General features: G+C 36.8%; 1 protein-coding gene across 5 annotated transcripts in view; it reads left to right on the top strand.

The window, feature by feature from the left end:
* Positions 1-17,638, top strand: part of LOC133526768 (kalirin) — a 228,163-nt gene extending 210,525 nt beyond the window's left edge. For 3 of the 5 annotated variants that reach the window (XM_061863506.1, XM_061863515.1, XM_061863524.1), the window contains 5 exons: positions 8,803-9,573; positions 10,488-10,766; positions 11,971-12,207; positions 14,768-14,959; positions 15,873-17,638. In XM_061863506.1, coding sequence (XP_061719490.1) covers positions 8,803-9,573; positions 10,488-10,766; positions 11,971-12,207; positions 14,768-14,959; positions 15,873-15,980 — 1,587 coding nt within the window. In that variant the 3' untranslated portion in view covers positions 15,981-17,638. The other 2 variants (XR_009800775.1, XM_061863531.1) reach the window with 2 other exon arrangements.
* Positions 17,639-18,824: the final 1,186 nt, after the last annotated feature.

Raw genomic sequence — 18,824 nt, 5'->3', positions numbered from 1 at the left:
AATATCCTATATCCTTAGTCCATATAATCTTAAAATATAAGATTAGTTCTAAGTAAATTGAAATGTAATTGTTTTCCTATCAATAAACAGTTTTTTTTAAGCCGGGCGAGTCGCTAGTTAAACTATAGAAATAACCGAAAACCACTTTATTTAATATTTAAAATGTATTCTTGGGAAGTTGTTAAATACTAAGATCCTTTTTGAGCATTTTTGTGTTACAAATAATTTTATTTTTATCATGACTTAGATTTGATTTACTCGTACTCTAACTACATTCACTAGTTCCGAGCAGCAAAATTTTAATCTTAGCAAACGTTGTGCTTGTTAACGAACACTTTTCATAAAAAAAAAAACGGGTTGCACTCCGGGAGTGCCGGCAGAAGTGAAAACTTGAATATTAACGTTGTGCATTTTTGATATTTTGGAGATATTGAGTAGCAATTTTATAAAATGAGATAATTCTCTATTATACCTACGTAAACAAATATGAGTGTGGAAGATATTTTGAAATGTGAATTTTAGTGTTAAGTAGTATATAACATATACAGAGTAATTCATGAGACGGGATCAGGACTACAGCCTACTCAATCAGTAAATGTTAATGAATCGTTCACCATCATATTAAGTAAAACGATCACGCTTCTTTTCTGTTATTTAACTTTATGGTAAGGAAAAATTTTAGTATCTACAATCATGGACATCAAACAACACAAAGATACAAAACAACACAATTAATAAAGATAAAGATTTAACCGTTATGACAGCACTTTGATTACGAAGAAAATAAAATGTCACACTTGAATGAGATACGATTTTTCAAAAGTAACTAGGCTTCGATGACATTTAATTTGCACGTCACCATGATGTCACGTGTCCGTCTTACGAATTTTCAATCTGACGGTCACGTGACACCTGACGCCCTGACGCGAGCTTAACATTTTTTCCCCATCACAAAAAGTGCACACCGCCGCTAAAGAAGTTTCCCTTCAAAAATGGATTTAAAATGTAGGCATGTTATGCCGAATATTCGGCGTTTCGGCCGAGAGAGGTGCCGACTATTCGGTATTCGGCCAAAATCACTAATCTCATCTCTAATTTTAATCTCTTTGTTCTATGGACCCATCATTAATTAATTACCCTTTTTAGGGTTCCATACCAATAAGTTACATAAGGAACCCTTATGGTTCGACTCTGTCAGTCCGTCTGTCTGTCACATGAGCCACATTGCTATATAGCTATTATAGCTCAATTACTACTTAAGCTATCGATTTGAAATTTGGCATAGTAATGAACAGCGCTATATAACATTAACATTATCATAAATAGGTATTACAGAAAAATTATAATGACAACTGTATCTTGATGACTTTTTTAAAATTATTAATAAACATTTCCAAATTTGGTTTGCAATTTAACCCCCTTTGTGGGTGTTAATTTTCCTTGAAATTTCTTTGAGATCACACTTAAGATACCTTCATTCAAATAAAAAAAATGAAATCGGTTCATATGATAAATAATTATCTCTAAAAACCCAACATACATACGGATTGCACAAATTTGTTAGCCAATTTGCCGATAGATGGCGCTGTACTCAAATATGCTTAGTATACTTCTGTACCCCTAGTGTAAATAAATTCGATTTCCAAACGTGACGTACGCGTTTGCGTTTAGTCTCATTTTGTATTGAATTTCGAAAGAGCGCGCCAAGCGGGACGTTTTGGAAACTCAAAATCCTATACAAAATGACACTTAACGCAAACGCGTTCGTCACGTTATGATGTCGATCACAGTTACACTAGGGGTACGAATCAAAATTATTTCGTGTTTATAGTTACATGAGATAATTGAAAGTTTGTACGGAACTCTAGACGCGTCAGTTAAAAGTACTCGCACTTGTTTTATATAGTTTATAGTAGTTATATTTCATACCCTGTTTATAGACTTGACAATTGGCTTGTGTTTTTTTAACTCCTCATTATGTCTTTTTAAATTCCAGGTTTTTTATAATAGATGGCTCATTTCTTATTAATTTAGCTAAATTTTGTTATAATATTCAACATGTGTCAAGTACCCAATTGTGGGGGATAATAAACGAGGTTTGACACGTTTGATAAGCATTCGCCCCCAAAGTGTTACGTTTGTCTTAGCATATGTGCTGATTAAAAAAAGCCTCGGATGCTTCTTAGTCTTATTACTTGTACAGATGTAATAAATAATCGTTGCACAATGCAACATCTTGAAACTCAGAATCCACAGTTCAGAATGCAATTAAATGTCTCAGTTATTTAGTAAGCGTTGACAACTTGCAACGACACTTGCAGTAACACGGTCCTATTGGGGCTTACTTACGAGTTACATAAATTGCCGCAGCGGAGGTGTTTTAATGAAATGAATCATATTATGATACTAGAGTGGCTTATGGGGCTTATTATCTGTATATACAAGAAACATTGAAAGGCGACTACCTTTTTCCTAGCTTTTTTGACCTATTTCGGGTCTGTGTATCTATATTCCAATCTTGTGTTTTCAATTTGTCCTACTTCACGTTTTCCGATTGAGGTGGAATTTTATGGCAAAATGGTATGAATATTGCGACTCCTGTAATAAACGAATAAACTTACAACCTCATTAAGTTTTGCGCTCTATATAATTCTTCAGGAATAGTAGATGACTAAAGAAAAGTAAAAGTAAGTTATTTATAAAGTTATATTGGATTTATTGAATAAACATTTGAGGGCTAAAATGTTAAGTTTTTCCAGAAACACGACTAGTTTCTGCGAATATTTTCTTAATTTCTTATACTTCCAAGGCCAAGTGCAACTTAAAAATATGTTATGAAATAAAACTATTTAGACGGTATATCGCGTATTATGATATTTAAAATACATCCTGACGTTTCGAACCATCCACAGCGTCTAAATAGTTTTATTGCATGAATAACTAGAATATGTTACTTTAATAGTGCATAAGGTCAATATGGCCAACTCTGTCATAGGGCGGCAGTTCCGTACACAAGCGTTTTTTTTTTTTCATCGACAAAACAGCGATTGCTTTTAGTTTCAGTAATCAAAAACAGATGGGCTTTTTTGCCTACGGTTGACAAAAAAAAAGAAATATAGGCTCGTGTACGGAATAGGCCGCATTGACCTTAGTCGTTTTTTTTGCGCTGACAGACATGCCATTTCCAAAGGCCTAAAGCGTTTACAAAAATATATATTAACTAAATTATATACAAGTAGAGTTATAGTACGGTTAGGGTATAATCAGTGAACGGAAATAACATAGAATCCGCCTTTGAGAACATGACCGTTCAAATTCTCGGGACAATTAGCACACATACACAATTACTCTGACATTTAAATAAGACGATACGTTTACAGAGTCTGTAATCAAAACTGGTAAACGAAATAATAGTCATCTCTATTACACTAATGTACACAGCTATGGAAGGTAGAGGCAAGGAACAGAATCTCCATGGGCAGAACTGTTGTAAAAGTGTCCAGCTGTCAGCTATAAATAATAGTTTCAAATCTCTCCAGAGTAGCGCTAGAGTAGCTAAGAACCTAGGCCTTATTGTCGGAGTGAAGTGCGCTGTCTATGATTAGATTTTTTTCTCAAGTTTTCTAGGTATTGTAGCGCCACCTACTTATAGTTTTTTGTCGGACACTTTTTGGTATATGGAGATTCTGTTCTTTGCCTCTACCTTCCATATACACAGCTAAGTGGCGATGAAATGCATATAATGTCAATAACTACCAATTTATTATACCAGCGACATTAATTCGCTAATAACCTTCTTGCTGTACGTACTGGCAGCTGAGAGTTCGCGGTTCATATTTTGATTAGAATATGACCTGGACAGGGATAGGTTTATGCCATAATAGTTGGAAGAACCGGTTAAATAATCCATGTACAATAATTTTATGCAGATTAAAAGATAACTAGTTAAAATGTTGCTATGAAATCACAGAGTAAGCCAATGTTAGTAAATATTCATTGTCGTGTTAACACATTCCGCTATAATAAGTATTTTATTATCAATCTGTATGGCAGTGCGTAGTCACGTTCAGGTATAGCCAGCAAAATTTACATGGGTACACGAATCTGGTCAAAAATATTTGAACAGGGGGAGTGACAAAGGCCGATCTCTACTTTCAGTTCCAACGGAAATATTTTTGCGCTGTGTAAATGCAAGACGGATTAAGGATTTCTGGGCAACTGCATGTGAAAATTCACAACGGAAGAAAGATTCGACAAAAAATCTTAGCCATACAGGAATATACGAGTATATGTAGTAGTGACTTTAAAGGTTATACTGAGCTGAGAAAAAAATTGTCTGTTTCATAGATTCCGGCTGATTCTGATGCCGCTGATTTCTATGGGACGGGCAAATTTTTTTTTCGCGCTTTCGGCATTGGTCGTATAATACAAGTTGTTCAGCATGACCTACAAAGTCACTATGCAGAGTATGGTTGGTGGTTAAAATTTCACCTTGTATGTGACAATACAGGGTTTACAATTCAAACGAACAATTTTTTAAGATAATGTCTGTATTTGTTAAACTAATTCATTGAAAGAGTGACAGAAAAAACATATCTACATATAGGAGCATGATTATTTCACGGGTTGGTTGTCACAGAGCGGCCGTAATAAATAATTGAACGAACTGATAAATTTATAAAAGTGTCGAAAGATAAAGGTATTGGTATGAACGTAAAACATAGTATTGGGACCGTGCGTGACACAAGTTGCCATCTAGGGTTGGCAAGTTTTCAAGGCTAGCACTCCTTTTATAAATTTTACCTTTGACATAATTTATATATCGATATCAAAATGTATTAAAGTATATTCAGTCAATTGAATGAATATTCAATGAACATGTGCTACCTAAATCAGTTTTGATACTTTATAAGCATTACAGACCGAAAACTGTTTATTATTGACAATATTATCTATTGGTTTAAAATTTACAACAAGCAAAACCACAGCAATAACCCATTCCAATATAGAAAATATCGAAATCAAACATAAGTTAATAAAATGGTCTACTTCATTTGGCATAACATCATCGCTATTAACCTCGTAATCTAAAAAGTCGTATGTTGCTATGAAAGTCTTATGCAGTTACGTTTTATCTTCGCATGGTAGTACTGAACAAATGTCTTCTTATTTATTCCAAAATTTTACTGAAGTTATCTGATTAGTTACTCGTAAAAAGTGATTGCACTGTCCTTGGAATGACCAGAATAACTTCGGCACCACTTCAAGACACATTAAGTTTGAGATGTTTAATTATAAAAAATCGGCCAAGAGCATTTCGGGCCATGCTCAGAGAAGGATTCCGTAGTTACTCTTCCGTCACAATGAGCTAAACTGGAACTTAAAGTATAGTAGATTATTAACCAAGGGATGAACTGTGGATAGTACGTCTTTTTACTATGAAGGGCAAACTTTTTGCGATAACTCAAAGACAGCTAAACTGATCATGTCCGCTATAGTTTTCATTTAATGTCTTTCTTAAGCTCTACTTCCACGATTATTTTCATATTTTTTTGACTTAAGGTTCAAAAGTTACAGGAGGGGGACACATTCTTTTTTTCTTTCGCAGCGATTATCTCCGAATATATTCACTTTATCAAAAAATGTTTGTTGAAGACCCCTATTAGTTTTGAAAGACCTTTCAAACGATATCCCACACTGTAGGGTTGAAGCAAAAAAAAATGTTCATCCCCACTTTACGTGTAGGGGAGGTACCCTAAAAAAATATTTTTGGATTATATTCTACGACCTTGTCGGCTTTATTGATTGATATATCCATGCCAAATTTCAGCTTTCTAGCACTAACGATCATGGAGCAAAGCCTCGGACAGACAGACAGATAGACGGACATGGCGAAACTATAAGGGTTCCTAGTTGACTACGGAACCCTAAAAAAACGTTGTTTTTATAAGCCGATTTAGCCATCCGTCACTGACTGTCAATTCGGTCGAACTGAACATGCCAATCGATAGTTTGTAAGCGCCGCCCACCTCAGGGTAGTTTACGTTGGGCTATAATTGAGCGGACAGTACCCCTAGTGTCCATTTATTCGATAGCGAAACGTGACGTAAGCGTTTGCTTTAAGTCTCATTTAGTATGGGATTTAGAAACAGCGCGCCAAGCGGAACGTTTTGGAAACTCAATATTCCATACAAAATGAAAGTTAACGCAAACGCGTTTCGCGGTCGCGAGACGTTTCGCCATCTAATAAATTTACAATAGGGGTACAGAATGCTTCCATGTTTTATTTCCGTTCACTTGTTATAATTGACAATATTTCATTTTTATAAAACCTGAAATTTTACATATGTTGGATTTTTTTTCTTCCTGAACTCAGCAATATATTAATATAAATTTAATGTTGCTTATTACAAAAAATATAAAAGAATAAAAAATGGCATTTTACCAATTCTACGATATGATTACGAGAAAAAATCTGCTGTCATAATATTGCATTCGACAATGTTAATTAAATACGACTGAAATTGACTGAAATCCGAAACAAAGAGAAATATATTTACATGGTTAAGTTACTATCTACTATGTTCGTTTTTAAAATGAACTATTAATATTATTAATTGTACGAATTGTAACAATTAATATTATTAATTGTCTATGTAAAAAAATTAATATATACCGAATATAATATAATGTATTCTGAACACTTTAGAAAATCTATGACCGTTAAAAAAATACTTAAAGATAATTTTCAACAAGTTAGGAAATTGTTTAGTATCATTAACATTAGTTTCTCGAACTTCCTTCCTCACTGTTAACAAAAATAAAAACGTGTAAACACAATTATCTTAAAATCTTCTCGCTTCGTGGAGCCCTTGTTATACATAGTACCTGGGCGACCGAGCGTTGCTTGGTTATAACTATTTATTGTAATATGGTGGTGTATAGGTGATAATCTTAACTACATTTTTTTACTAAATTAAACTTGTCTAAAACAATAAAAATTAAAAAATTATATATAAACTTGAACATATAAAAAACAAAAGTTAGTCACCGGGCGAGATTCGAACCCGTAACACTCGTTTAGCGGTCCGCGTCTTAACCCGCCGGACCAGACGGACAGTGGCAGGCAACACGAAATTAGCGACCATATTCTGCGTCGAAAGAAAAACGCATGAAAACTCGAAAACACGCGTTTTCCCAAATATAAGACTAATCTAGATAGTTTGTATACCCCCCAAAAACTCCCATATACCAAATTTCAGCGAAATCGTTAGAGCCGTTTCCGAGCTAAACAAGATCACGTTATAAAAGTTTTGAAATAATTAATAGTTCGATCATAATATAGTTTTATATTTTACAATTTTACCTTGATTTTTAATTATTTGTTATTTTTCACCATTATTGTATAAAGACAAAAGTTCGGGAAAAATGTGTTACTTAATAATTGCATAATTTGTTGAAAAAATAACTTTAATATAAATTTATAACAGTATTACATTCTTTAACATGTTTAAAATACACCATATTTTTTCCAAATGATAAATGTAATTTTTATATAATAATACCTTTAAAATAATATTTCATACGTACTCACTTTTTCACGCCGCGGACGTATCCCGAAAATGAGAAGCGGAGGGCTATGATCAGCGTTGAATAAAAAGTATAAATAATGGAGATACAGTTCCGCAAGTGAAGACTTTTTGATTGAAAGTTTCCTCCTTTATAATAATATTTTATTCAGATTTCTTAAATGTTCATACTTTTTGAGATATTGGCGAAAAATTAAATATCTTCTTTTTCCGCCTTTATTGTCTACCAACTATTTTTTTTTTGTGTGCTAATGAATACTCCGAATATGTTTATCTATACAATATTCCAAATCCAAGGAGGTATTACACGTATTTTTAGTAGTATCTCTAGTTTTCACCATTTTGAACTTGTCGAGTAGACTATTACTTACTGCAAAAATTATTCGTCGAAGACATCGGACAAACATTTGATTACATAACATTATATTCGTTAGTATTTGTTCGTCGGTTCGTCGTATTCGTATGAAAGCCTGGTATCGTATTCATATTAATTTTATTGTTAGTATTCAATTTAAAATAATTAATGTATCACTATTCGTTTTTATATCCAAATAGTCTTAGAAATCTGATATTTTATCAGTATATTGTTTTAAAACAACAACGGACGGACCATTTTAAAACATTGACAATGACAGTGTCTAAATAATTACGTCATGATATTTATTTTCGTTCGAGACAAGACTAACTTCTAGCGTGGAACTGGTCACGCCATTTTAGAATAAGTAAACATTAATTAAATACGAGCTCTAGTGAAAAAAATAAACTATCAGCGTATTCCTTGTTTCAATCAAAATGTAGAGATCCAGGAAAATTATAGGGTTAGAAATATGAAATGCAGTCAATTATGTAATACTTGCAATACAAATCGCCTCTTCTTCGTTCTGCATGATTTCCTTTTAACGCTTTTATGTATTTTTTTTTGTTATAGGTATGATATACCAGGGAATGCATTTTATATATAGACTGTGATAGCGGGCCAATTGATCAACATGAAAGACTGCATTAAAAGTGATTTAAAAATTATAAACCCGCCAAAGACTATTTATAAGTTATATATTGATTGTAAATAAAAAGCGTAGAAATCATAAATGTACAGTGATTAAGAATCGACGCTTAAACCGGTGTTGGAGAACAGGGTGAGCATGCATGTGTCGCTTGTGATGTAGAATTTCGCATGCTCGAATAAATAAAATGACCGTGTGCGTCACAACAGGGCCTGTCGAAAAGGGCGTGGGGCCTGAAGCTGCGACGCGGCGGCGGCGGTAGCGCAAGCACCGAGCCAGGCGGCGAGGGCGTCGTCACAGAGCTGCGCGCGCCCGAGCTCGCCGAGCCCGCCGCTGACGTGACCGTGCCGCCCGGCGCGTCCGCCACCATTTCTTGTCGCGCGACGGCCACGCGCGCCCAGGCTTCCTGGCGCAAGACCGCGCCGGAGACTCGCGCGCTGCGACACGGCGGCCGGTTTGCCATTACTTTCGCTCCCGATGGCTTGGCCACTCTGACTATTCACGCGTGTCGGGCGTCCGATGCTGGCGTTTACTGCTGTTTGGTCAGTAACGAATTGGGCGGTGTTCAGAGCTCGGCGAGGCTGACCGTGGGTTCGGGTGGCGCGCCCGGCGTGCCCGCCGTGCGAGCGCTTCCCGGCGGCGGCCTAGTTGTTCAGTGGGACGAGTCTGCGCCCGCACATCTCGAGTACTGCAGAGTGGGTGAAGGGGAATGGCGACGCGCAACCGAAACGCCCGCGGCGGTACATACACTGGCTCTAGAAGAGCTACCAGCGGGGCAATATAGTTTCCGGTTGGTGTGCGCGCGAAGCGGCGCGCCGGGCGGTGTATCGCCACCGGCGGCCTGCGGAGGCGGCAGCACGTGGCAGCGTGAACAGTTTGCGCGCCGGTTCTCAGTCGAAGAAGAAATCGGCCGCGGTCGCACGGCGCGCGTTCTGGCGGCGAGAGATACTGGGACGGGACAACGAGTTGCTCTTAAACAGGTAATTCCTCCTCTTATCTTAACACCATGTTTGATTCTATTCCTACTGGTGGATAACCATCTTCCTAACATCGCCTTAGCGTTGTCCCTAATATGTATAACCCCAAGGAGCTCAGCTCACTTGCAAACTTAATTCAATATGCTGTTCATAAAACAAGAATTGAAAAATTCAAGGTATTAGAGTGTCTCAACTCCTGCCACAGTCTGAATATGTCAGGACGTCGTGGTCTAGTTCCACTAGATACGCATATTACCTATAAACTTTTAACCTTTTCGCCGCGACGTCAATGAAGTAATAAAATGTCATCAACGCCACGTCAAAAATTGCACGTATACAAACCTGACCGACTTGATATGAAGTCGTGGCGTGTGGGGCACGAAATGTACTGACTTTATATCAAGTTAATGACGGCGAAAAGGTTAAATAGCCTCGTGGTATTCTCTCTCGCCAACCCCTAACATTCCATATCAACCTTTGTGGTTCTAATTTCGCCAGAAATACTTTCTTAGGACAAGCTTGTCACGATTATAATATCAACTTCAAAACCTGAAATCTTCCCATTGCCTTTTGGGAAATATAGTAATGCTTTGCGAAGCTTAATTTGCCCACAGCAGTCTAATTGTTACTGTTATTGTTTTCCTATGCAACGTTTGTATTTTTGTAGGCATATCTAATTGTTAACGATTAATATAAACTTTATCATTTATGTACTTCTCAATTTGCTTATTTACCTATTTATGGGCAGTGCCTCATAGGCCCTATTTGGACTTGCTCTTAATATTATAATGGTTCTATATGTCCACTAGGGATGTTGACATAAATCGCGAATATATAAAATGTTGTGTTTTTATCATAGCAGAGAATACATTGTTAAACTTATATTGATAGTCATGTTATGAACGGTCCGGTTGTAGGTGGTGGTAGGGCGCGGATGCGACGCGCGGCGCGAGTATCGGCTGCTATCGCGCGGCGCACACGGCGCGGTGGTGCGCGCGCTGGCGCTATTCGCGGACGTGCCGGCGCCGGGTGCGCACACGCTGGTGCTGGAGCTGGTGGGCGGCGGCGCGCTGCTGGACTGGGCGGCGGCCGCGCCCGCGCTCTACACGCAGCGTCTCGTCGCCGACCACACACGCCAGCTTCTCTCGGCTCTCGATTGGCTGCACACCAACAACGTCGCGCATCTCGACATCAGGGTTAGTGCTCTTTGATCAATCTAATATCAAGGAAAATAATTGATATTTATAAAAAATTATATGGATAGCCTAGTACATAAATACTTTTCCCTTTTTTATTTATTCTTTGTGTGGACTTGAGGGTGGTGTTGCCCATAGCCAACGTAAAGTAAAAACGCTTTTTCTCAAACTTGCAATGCAATGTAACGTATCCGGTGCGATGTGAAGATGATATTTATAGGAATTTAATACAGCCTTACACACCTAGTCCTGTAAAGCAACCTTCTTTTCTTTTTATACGTCAAATTGTGACCCAACGTCTTGGCATTCAACTTTCAAATAGTAGCAGATTCGCAATTAGTTTTTAGCTGTCTAAACATACAAATTGACTACTTTTTATTTCATTGCAAGTTTAAGAAAAGTACTATACAAATATCGGTGAGAAACGGGGTTGTTGGCTGCGTATCCCTATCTCTCCTCAGCCTCTATAGTAATGTACTGTTCCCTTTGGCGTGTGCTAGACTGCCTATATACTATGTAAGGACAGAGACTATTTAATATTAAAGACGGATAAACTCCATACAACACCGCGTTTGTTTCGTGCCTCTTTTCTTTTTTTCCCGTTTTAGCTATACGTATAAAATCTGTCCTACTGCCTTTATGACTTTTTAATGCTAAATCCTTTTTTCCTGGTCGCTGTCATATGCACAAAAGTACAATTAAAGCATAATAAAAGCATTTTAGGCATAAGTATTGTTAGTTATTAGCACCAGCTAGTTTTAATTGTTGAAATATTTTTTAAGGGCTCAAAATGCTTTAAATCTCATTTTCTGACTATTGGCACTGTGCGAAGTGCATGGTGGGGGTAAGTAAAGCAATTGCAGCGCATAAGGTGGTAAAATTTAGAAGTAAACAGATGTTAGCGTTTTTCACATTTCTTACAAGTTATATGGCTCGAAACAGAACTTTAATTTAAGATTACTCCTGAAATATTTATTTGAATTGTATGGTGTGTAAGGACCCATTGTAATCTATATGAAATGCTTAATATAACTAACGGAATTCATTTTATATGTTTTAAATAAATGAAACTTTAGGTGTATATTAAGAAAAGAAAATGTAACAATATTTTTTGTATGACTGTTTAATTCATTAAATATGAATACATACATATGTCTTAAAGCTAAAAACACACATTATGAATAAATTTGTAATGTGTGTGTAGCCGGAGAACATCCTGGTGGAGTTATCAGGCGCGCACCCGCAGCTGAAGCTGGTGGACCTGGGCTCGGCGGTGGAGCTGATGGACGGCGAAGCGAGCGCCCCGGCGGGGCGCGAGGTGCTGCCGCCCGCGCCCGCGCAACTGGAGTTCGCACCGCCCGAATGCGTGCTAGGCCGTCCGCCCGCGCCCGCCTGGGACGCCTGGGCGGCCGGAGTGTTCCTATACGTTTTTCTGACTGGAGTACGTGGCTTTTACATTACATTTTACGGGTTGTTTTCAATTACGACATTTTCGCTACATGATATTCATTACATGTATGTTGTTACAATTTACAATCCAAATAATTTCATTGTGTACAAAACACACTGGTTAGTACGTACAAAATCCAGTTTTATACTCGTACACTTGCATAATAAGACTAACTTGTCAATCATCATATATTATAAAACAAGTTGATCCCGTCGTAAAGCAGTTTGTGCCAAAAAGTAATTAATACCTAATAATAAGAAAATTAGTAACCATCCTGGTAATTTCTTAGTTTTTGAAGTCGGTGCCAAACCAAAATTTAAGCCAATGAAGAACTCTACACCGACTTGCATAAAAAGACATAAGTTTACTCATTAATTTAGTTCTTGCACTACTACCTATAACTATACTCGTATTATTGTTGTATGGAAGCAAAGAACGTTTTTTTTTGTTTGGCACCGCCTTCAAAAATTAAGTATTTACTAGGATGGTTATTAATTTCATTATTATTAGGTATTAATTACTGTTTGGCAGAAAATTGCTTTACGACGGGATAGGGGCTAGACAAGGATAGCGGTGAGGTATATAAAAATTATTTTGAGCTTTTCAGTGGGTCGGTTTTCTGAAGGCGGTTCCCTTTTTAAAACAGATTTTTTGTAATCAAGTTATTTTAGTTTTGTTTTTCTTAATTTTTTTAGTATCTTGTTATCTATTTTTTTTTAAATACTTTTTAGTGATAGGTACTTCATTTATTTTACGTTTTTTATTTTATTTTATACTTTTTAGTGATAGGTACTTTATTTACTTTACGTTTTGAGTTTGTTCGTTGCCCGCGACTTTGTCTCCGTGGAATTTGTAAACTGAGTAGCTTATTTTTTCTGCAATCTGCTTTTAACTGATTCCCCATTCACACTTCAACCCCCTAAAGGGATGACTACCTAATTGGTCAAAAATGCTTAATATTATTTATTTCTTACAAAAAGTTAAATGATAAAAGTCGTAAGAAATTTCACACCCATACGGGATTAACTCAACCTATATCAATATCAAATTTCATATAAATCGTTTATTGATTCCCCATATCAAACTTACACCAAAAATTTTCACCCCCTTAATGGATTATTTCTGGGATAAAAACTGTCCTACGTCCTACCCCGGGACTCAAATTACATATCTCTATATTCATTTCAGCTAAAATGGTTTAGCTTCAGCGGTTAAGCGCGAAGAGGCAAACTTTGGAATTTATAATATTCGTATAGTACAGTACGAATATGTATAGATTTACGGATTATATTTTAATTTTGTTTCTTAGGAAAACATATATACAGCCTAGAGTAACAAAATAGGTTGCGAAATAGAAACAGTAAGTCAATTACAAGTTTTCACATATCGATATGGATTTGGGTGGGGACTTAGTACATATTTCACATACAATGTGGTTGTCCACGTATAGTGGAGCCGCTAACCACGAATAATACGATGAATTTAATCGACAAAGCACCCCCCATACCTATGATTTTTCTCAACAATTTTAAAAATGCACCCTTTCAAAGTTTTATGGTGCCAAACACTACTGCTATTGGTTAATGTAAGTACCATTATCTATCCATTTACCTAACGCACATTTAAAATATAAAAATCATTCGATAGCTTATGAATTAGGGCATAAATTTGAAGCATAAATGTCACAGAATTTTCCACAATTACTCAGGAACAAAGTACACTTTTGAAGACAATTTTTATCTTTGTTATTAATACTCGAGTAATTGTGGAATATTCTCTGTAACATTTATGCTTGAAATTTATGCCCTAATTCATAAGCTCTTCTTTCAGCACGCAAAAAAAAAGGCCTTATATTTTTTCAAAAATAAATTAAAACAACGCGGTCAAAGTTATATTAAGAATGGGGTTACTTTGGAACCACTACTTTTTACTGGCAGTAAACCCGCTGAAAAACCCGTAAAACATAAATTACACGCGCACCTGGTCTCTATGCATTGGAGCAACTATCAATGTTGCTAAAAAAGAAAAAATAACTGCTAACTGCTACTTACTTGCTATTGCAACTCGTTAAAACGAGCATAGTATATATATAGATGGAAGTTGTTATCAAAGTCGACCCTTAAATCAAAGTAACCCCGGTTTACGGTATGTGTCTTAAGTTGTCCAATATTATAGACACATTACTTATAACAATTTAGAGCCCAAAGCCAAACGAATTTAACTACATAAGCAGGAAATAACAACTCGTGATGCAACTTGTACTTTTCTCATATGCAGCAATTTGAAAAAGTTTACAGTACAGGCGTCAAGGTTTTTTTTGTTAAAAATACTCATTTTCGTGAAAAGTACGTATTTATTAAACTTTATTTAAAAAAAACACGTTTCTTACATATCTCGGTTCAAATATTTGGGGGAGCTCCACACGCACATTATTTTGGAATGACAAAGCGTAAATTTTCAAAAGTATTCCCTTAATCACAAAAACTTGTTTTTAAATATCCAACAAGTCTCCCCATATATTTCGTAACCGTAACGATTGCGTTTATTTCAGTTGTCGCCTTTCCTGGATGAATCTATAGAAGAGACAACAGCGAACATAATAAAATGCGACTACTGTTTCCCGCCTGAGCACTGGGCCGGCGTGGCGGAGGGCGCGCAGCGGCTAATCCGCGGCCTGCTCGACGCCACGCCCACGCGCCGCCTGCAGCCGCGCGCGGCTCTTGCCGATCCCTGGTTTGATGAGGTATATACATACAGTATCTATTCATTTATTTCCGACCTATAGTTTAGATGCTATTTTAAATTAGACAAACCGTCAGTCAGTTGTATCGCGGTGGAAAGACCGTCAGTTGTAAAATGAACATGTAAAAAATATGCGCCTTACCACTTTATGTCCGCAAATTTTGCGTAATATGTAAATTGCGTAATCCTTTTATGGCGTTTCAGATGTTTCACCTGATGAAATGATACATGCAAAGTTTCATGATTGCTATCATAAAAAGATAAAGCGCTTATTGGTTACATGTTCATGCGACTAGCTGACGTTCTTACCAAAGTATCAAACGGGAGGCGATGACAATTTTTTACGTGTTTCGGTGGCTGCCACAACCCACCAACGGAGCGGCAGCTGACGTCCACGAGGGTTCATCGTACATAGCCGTTAACCACTATACGAGTTTTCGCCCGGGTGGCGATTGTTCATGGAAATCTGTTCCTGGCTCTCGATCTAACAGGTCTATTTCGGTCTTGTCACCTATCAGTCTGTGCCTTGTCCTATTGGAATAATTATTTCTCGTTTGAAGTATAGGCAGCAAAACTATTAATTTAGTACCTCTGCATACTAATATGAAGGGGTGCTAAGCTGATATCTTTTTATTGACTATTCATAAAGGTTTGATCGTTCCCGTGTGACAGGATGTAGGAGCAATCGAAGTAACGCACATTTTAGGCCTTGTGTTTTATTAGTATTTGCTCTCCATAAGATTTAATGCATTTAATTGGAGAAGTGGATCTGATAATGAAGACTACCATTATGTCACATGGAACTGATATTAGAATGTGGATAGTGTATGAAGTGCATACCTGCACGGAGCGGTTAATTTGTTGCGTGGTAATGATATGCAAGCGAAGTGTAATATTGCATAATTGTGTAACAGGCGCCTGGTCTGGCGCTGTCGGCCAGCCAGCTGAAGACGTTCCTGGAGCGGCGGCGGCCGGCGGGGCTGGCGCCCGCGCTGCACGCGTTGCGTTCGCCCGACACCTGACACGCCCGCCGACACTCGCCCACGGGAAACGACTACGAAACTAACATTGTTTGTTAGGTTTCGACATTATCATTATATTCGCGGAAGATCAGCATAGCTTTAATCCGAAAAATTATCGTTACACAAATGCGCCAATGTTAGTCATTTGACGATTATCTTAAACAGTAAGAGGTTACTGCTAGAGATGTATTACAAGGCAAAACGAAAAATGCGCGCGACTTGTTTTTCGGAAGTAAATGTTTGTGAGTTTTAAAAGATAAATTGTCGGCTTAAGAGTAGTATGCAGGCTGTAACCAAATGACCTGCCCTCGGCGCAGGCTGTGTGCTCGAGAAGACTGTAATCGTTCTGTAGTCAATGTGCCCACCTGTCGTCTTTGTTACTTTAATTACTTGACTCATATGCAACGAGATTTCTCTCATTATCACTAATTAAATTAACGAGTTATAAATTCATCTATAACGAGATTATGGTTTGAAATTCCTCATGTAATTAATATTATACAACAATATATAATGTTTAGTTTATAGTATTATTTTCGGAACTATTTAGTTTGTGTGGTTTACGTAAGTGGCCGATTGTAAGGAAGTGACTGTGATTTATGCTTAATATAAATGATGCTTATTTCTAACACGTACTTTTAAACTTTTTTCCAATTGTATATAGACATTAAAATTTAGACTTATGATATTAAAATTGTCCTGTTGATGTGACCAAATGCAATTTTTATTATGTATGTATAAAGTATATAAATAAAGTGATTATAATGTAGCGCGAAACCTTTTAAGAACCGAATGGATATGATTGGTAAGTGCATTGTGAATACACATAACTGGTCCTAAAACTGAGCCTACATTCTTTTACTACTGTACTGCAATTTGTGCAAGATCATAAATATGTATACGTGTCTTGTATTAAAATGACGTAATTAATGTACCAGTTATGGCCACTGTGTGCTTGTAAAGTTCATTTTATTTTTTCCTATTTGCTTTGAAACTTATAAATCTTATAATATTGGAAAGAACATAATATCTATACAACTAATGTAATAAATTCAAATATAGTCGAAGAAATTATATTATTATTATTATATTTACTGTTCTAGGACTGAAAACTCCGCCTTAGCATGTTTAATAGTGTGGCAATAGCGTACCGAAGCAATAGTATTCACCCGCCATCGCCGTTCTCGGACTGAAACTACTATATTCTCAAATACATTTTCATCTAAAAGTATTTGCAAGATAATTCGCAATGAAATGTTCCGTAAAGTTCTGAAATATATTTTGATGAGGACTTGAAAAAACATTTGTAAAGAGCCTCAATTTGTATAGGCTTAAGTTATATTACGCGAATAGTTGTTGTTGGCCGCCCGCTGGTAGGTACTCGGTGACTCTGCGTTGTTAATGGCTGATTTCCTGCATAGCAGTGCCGCAATAGGTTATTTTTTTTACCGCGCTAATAGGATAACTTTGTCAAAGTATGAGTAGGTAACCAAGATAAATTACTCTTTTTACTGAGAATACCTATGTAGGTACCTACAATGATACCATTAAATACATATGTTTAAAGCTTCATCAAAATTCAAGATCACCTTTAGGTATCAAGTTGTATTTGTACCTATTGTAAATTTTATAAAGCTCATAATACAATAATATGAAAATAGTAAAATGTTTTATTGACCATATATATTAATCCCGCTCCTAAGGCATAAGGCGCTTAGCACAATGGATCCGATTCGCAATGTCATGCTCTCCAGCAACCCCACATTGCATTTTTTTCATTTTTTACTATATGAGGACTTAGTACACAATAGGTACTCAATTTGTACTTACTTAAAAAAAATTGTACCGCAACAGATTAGAAGTACAAGCGAAAAGTATTTGGGGTTGCTGTTGAGCATCCTCCCGGCAACCCCCTCGAGTTTTCCCATAAATACTATGTTTTCTACTAAACGAGAGGCCAGAAAATGTTGTACTCACGATTTTACCCTCAAATAAACTGACTGTCTAGTTTAATTACCTAACAGCGGCTAAAAAGCTCGACAAATATGCCCACTCTATGTAGGAACTTACTTTGGTTATATCGCGGAACCGCGATACGAAATGCACACGAATTTTATACAGAAATGAAGCTTAAGAAACGTACAAAATCTTAAGCACATAAAAATATAATATTTTGCTGTGTTCATTTAAAAAAATGCATGTCAATATGTTACCGCCAGGGAATGTTCTCATAGTATTTATGGGAAAACTCGAGAGGGGGTTGCCGGGAGGATGCTCAACATCAACCCCAAATACTTTTGGCTTGTTCTCCTAATCTGTTGAGGTACATTTTTTTTAAGTACAAATTGAGTACCTATTGTGTACTAAATCCTCATATAATGTAAAATGCAAAAATGCAATGTGGGGTCGCTGGAGAGCATGACATGATTCGCACGTCGCTCCGATGTTTAAGCGACACAGCGCTGTGCGCGTATTATAGCGACATCCCGCTCGCACGTTGTAACACTATCGGATCCAGTGTGCTAAGCGCCTAAAAACGTTCTGCGTCTTTTCTAAGTATTATTATGTTATTAAATGCCCTAAATGAATACCGAAGCAGTCGTTTACAGTATAATCTAAGTATTATCACTATTATAGACCGGTCACTGATCTTACGAGGTGACAAGGGGGGAGATGACCGAACGAAATGGTGTTTTAAAATTTTCACTAGGAGGAATTAGCAGAGAAAGCGCTATTAATGTAGGACCTTGTCAGTTTTACTTTTAATATATGTTTATTTCTAAAAACGTAGGCTAGTAATTAGTACTAACAAACGTTACCATCTTTAACATTTCTTTTAAATAA

This window comes from Cydia pomonella, chromosome 1 (genome assembly GCF_033807575.1).
Source record: "Cydia pomonella isolate Wapato2018A chromosome 1, ilCydPomo1, whole genome shotgun sequence".
Lineage (NCBI taxonomy): Eukaryota > Metazoa > Arthropoda > Insecta > Lepidoptera > Tortricidae > Cydia > Cydia pomonella.
Note: the sequence above shows the minus strand (reverse complement) of the source record. Positions and strands in the feature narration are given on the sequence as shown.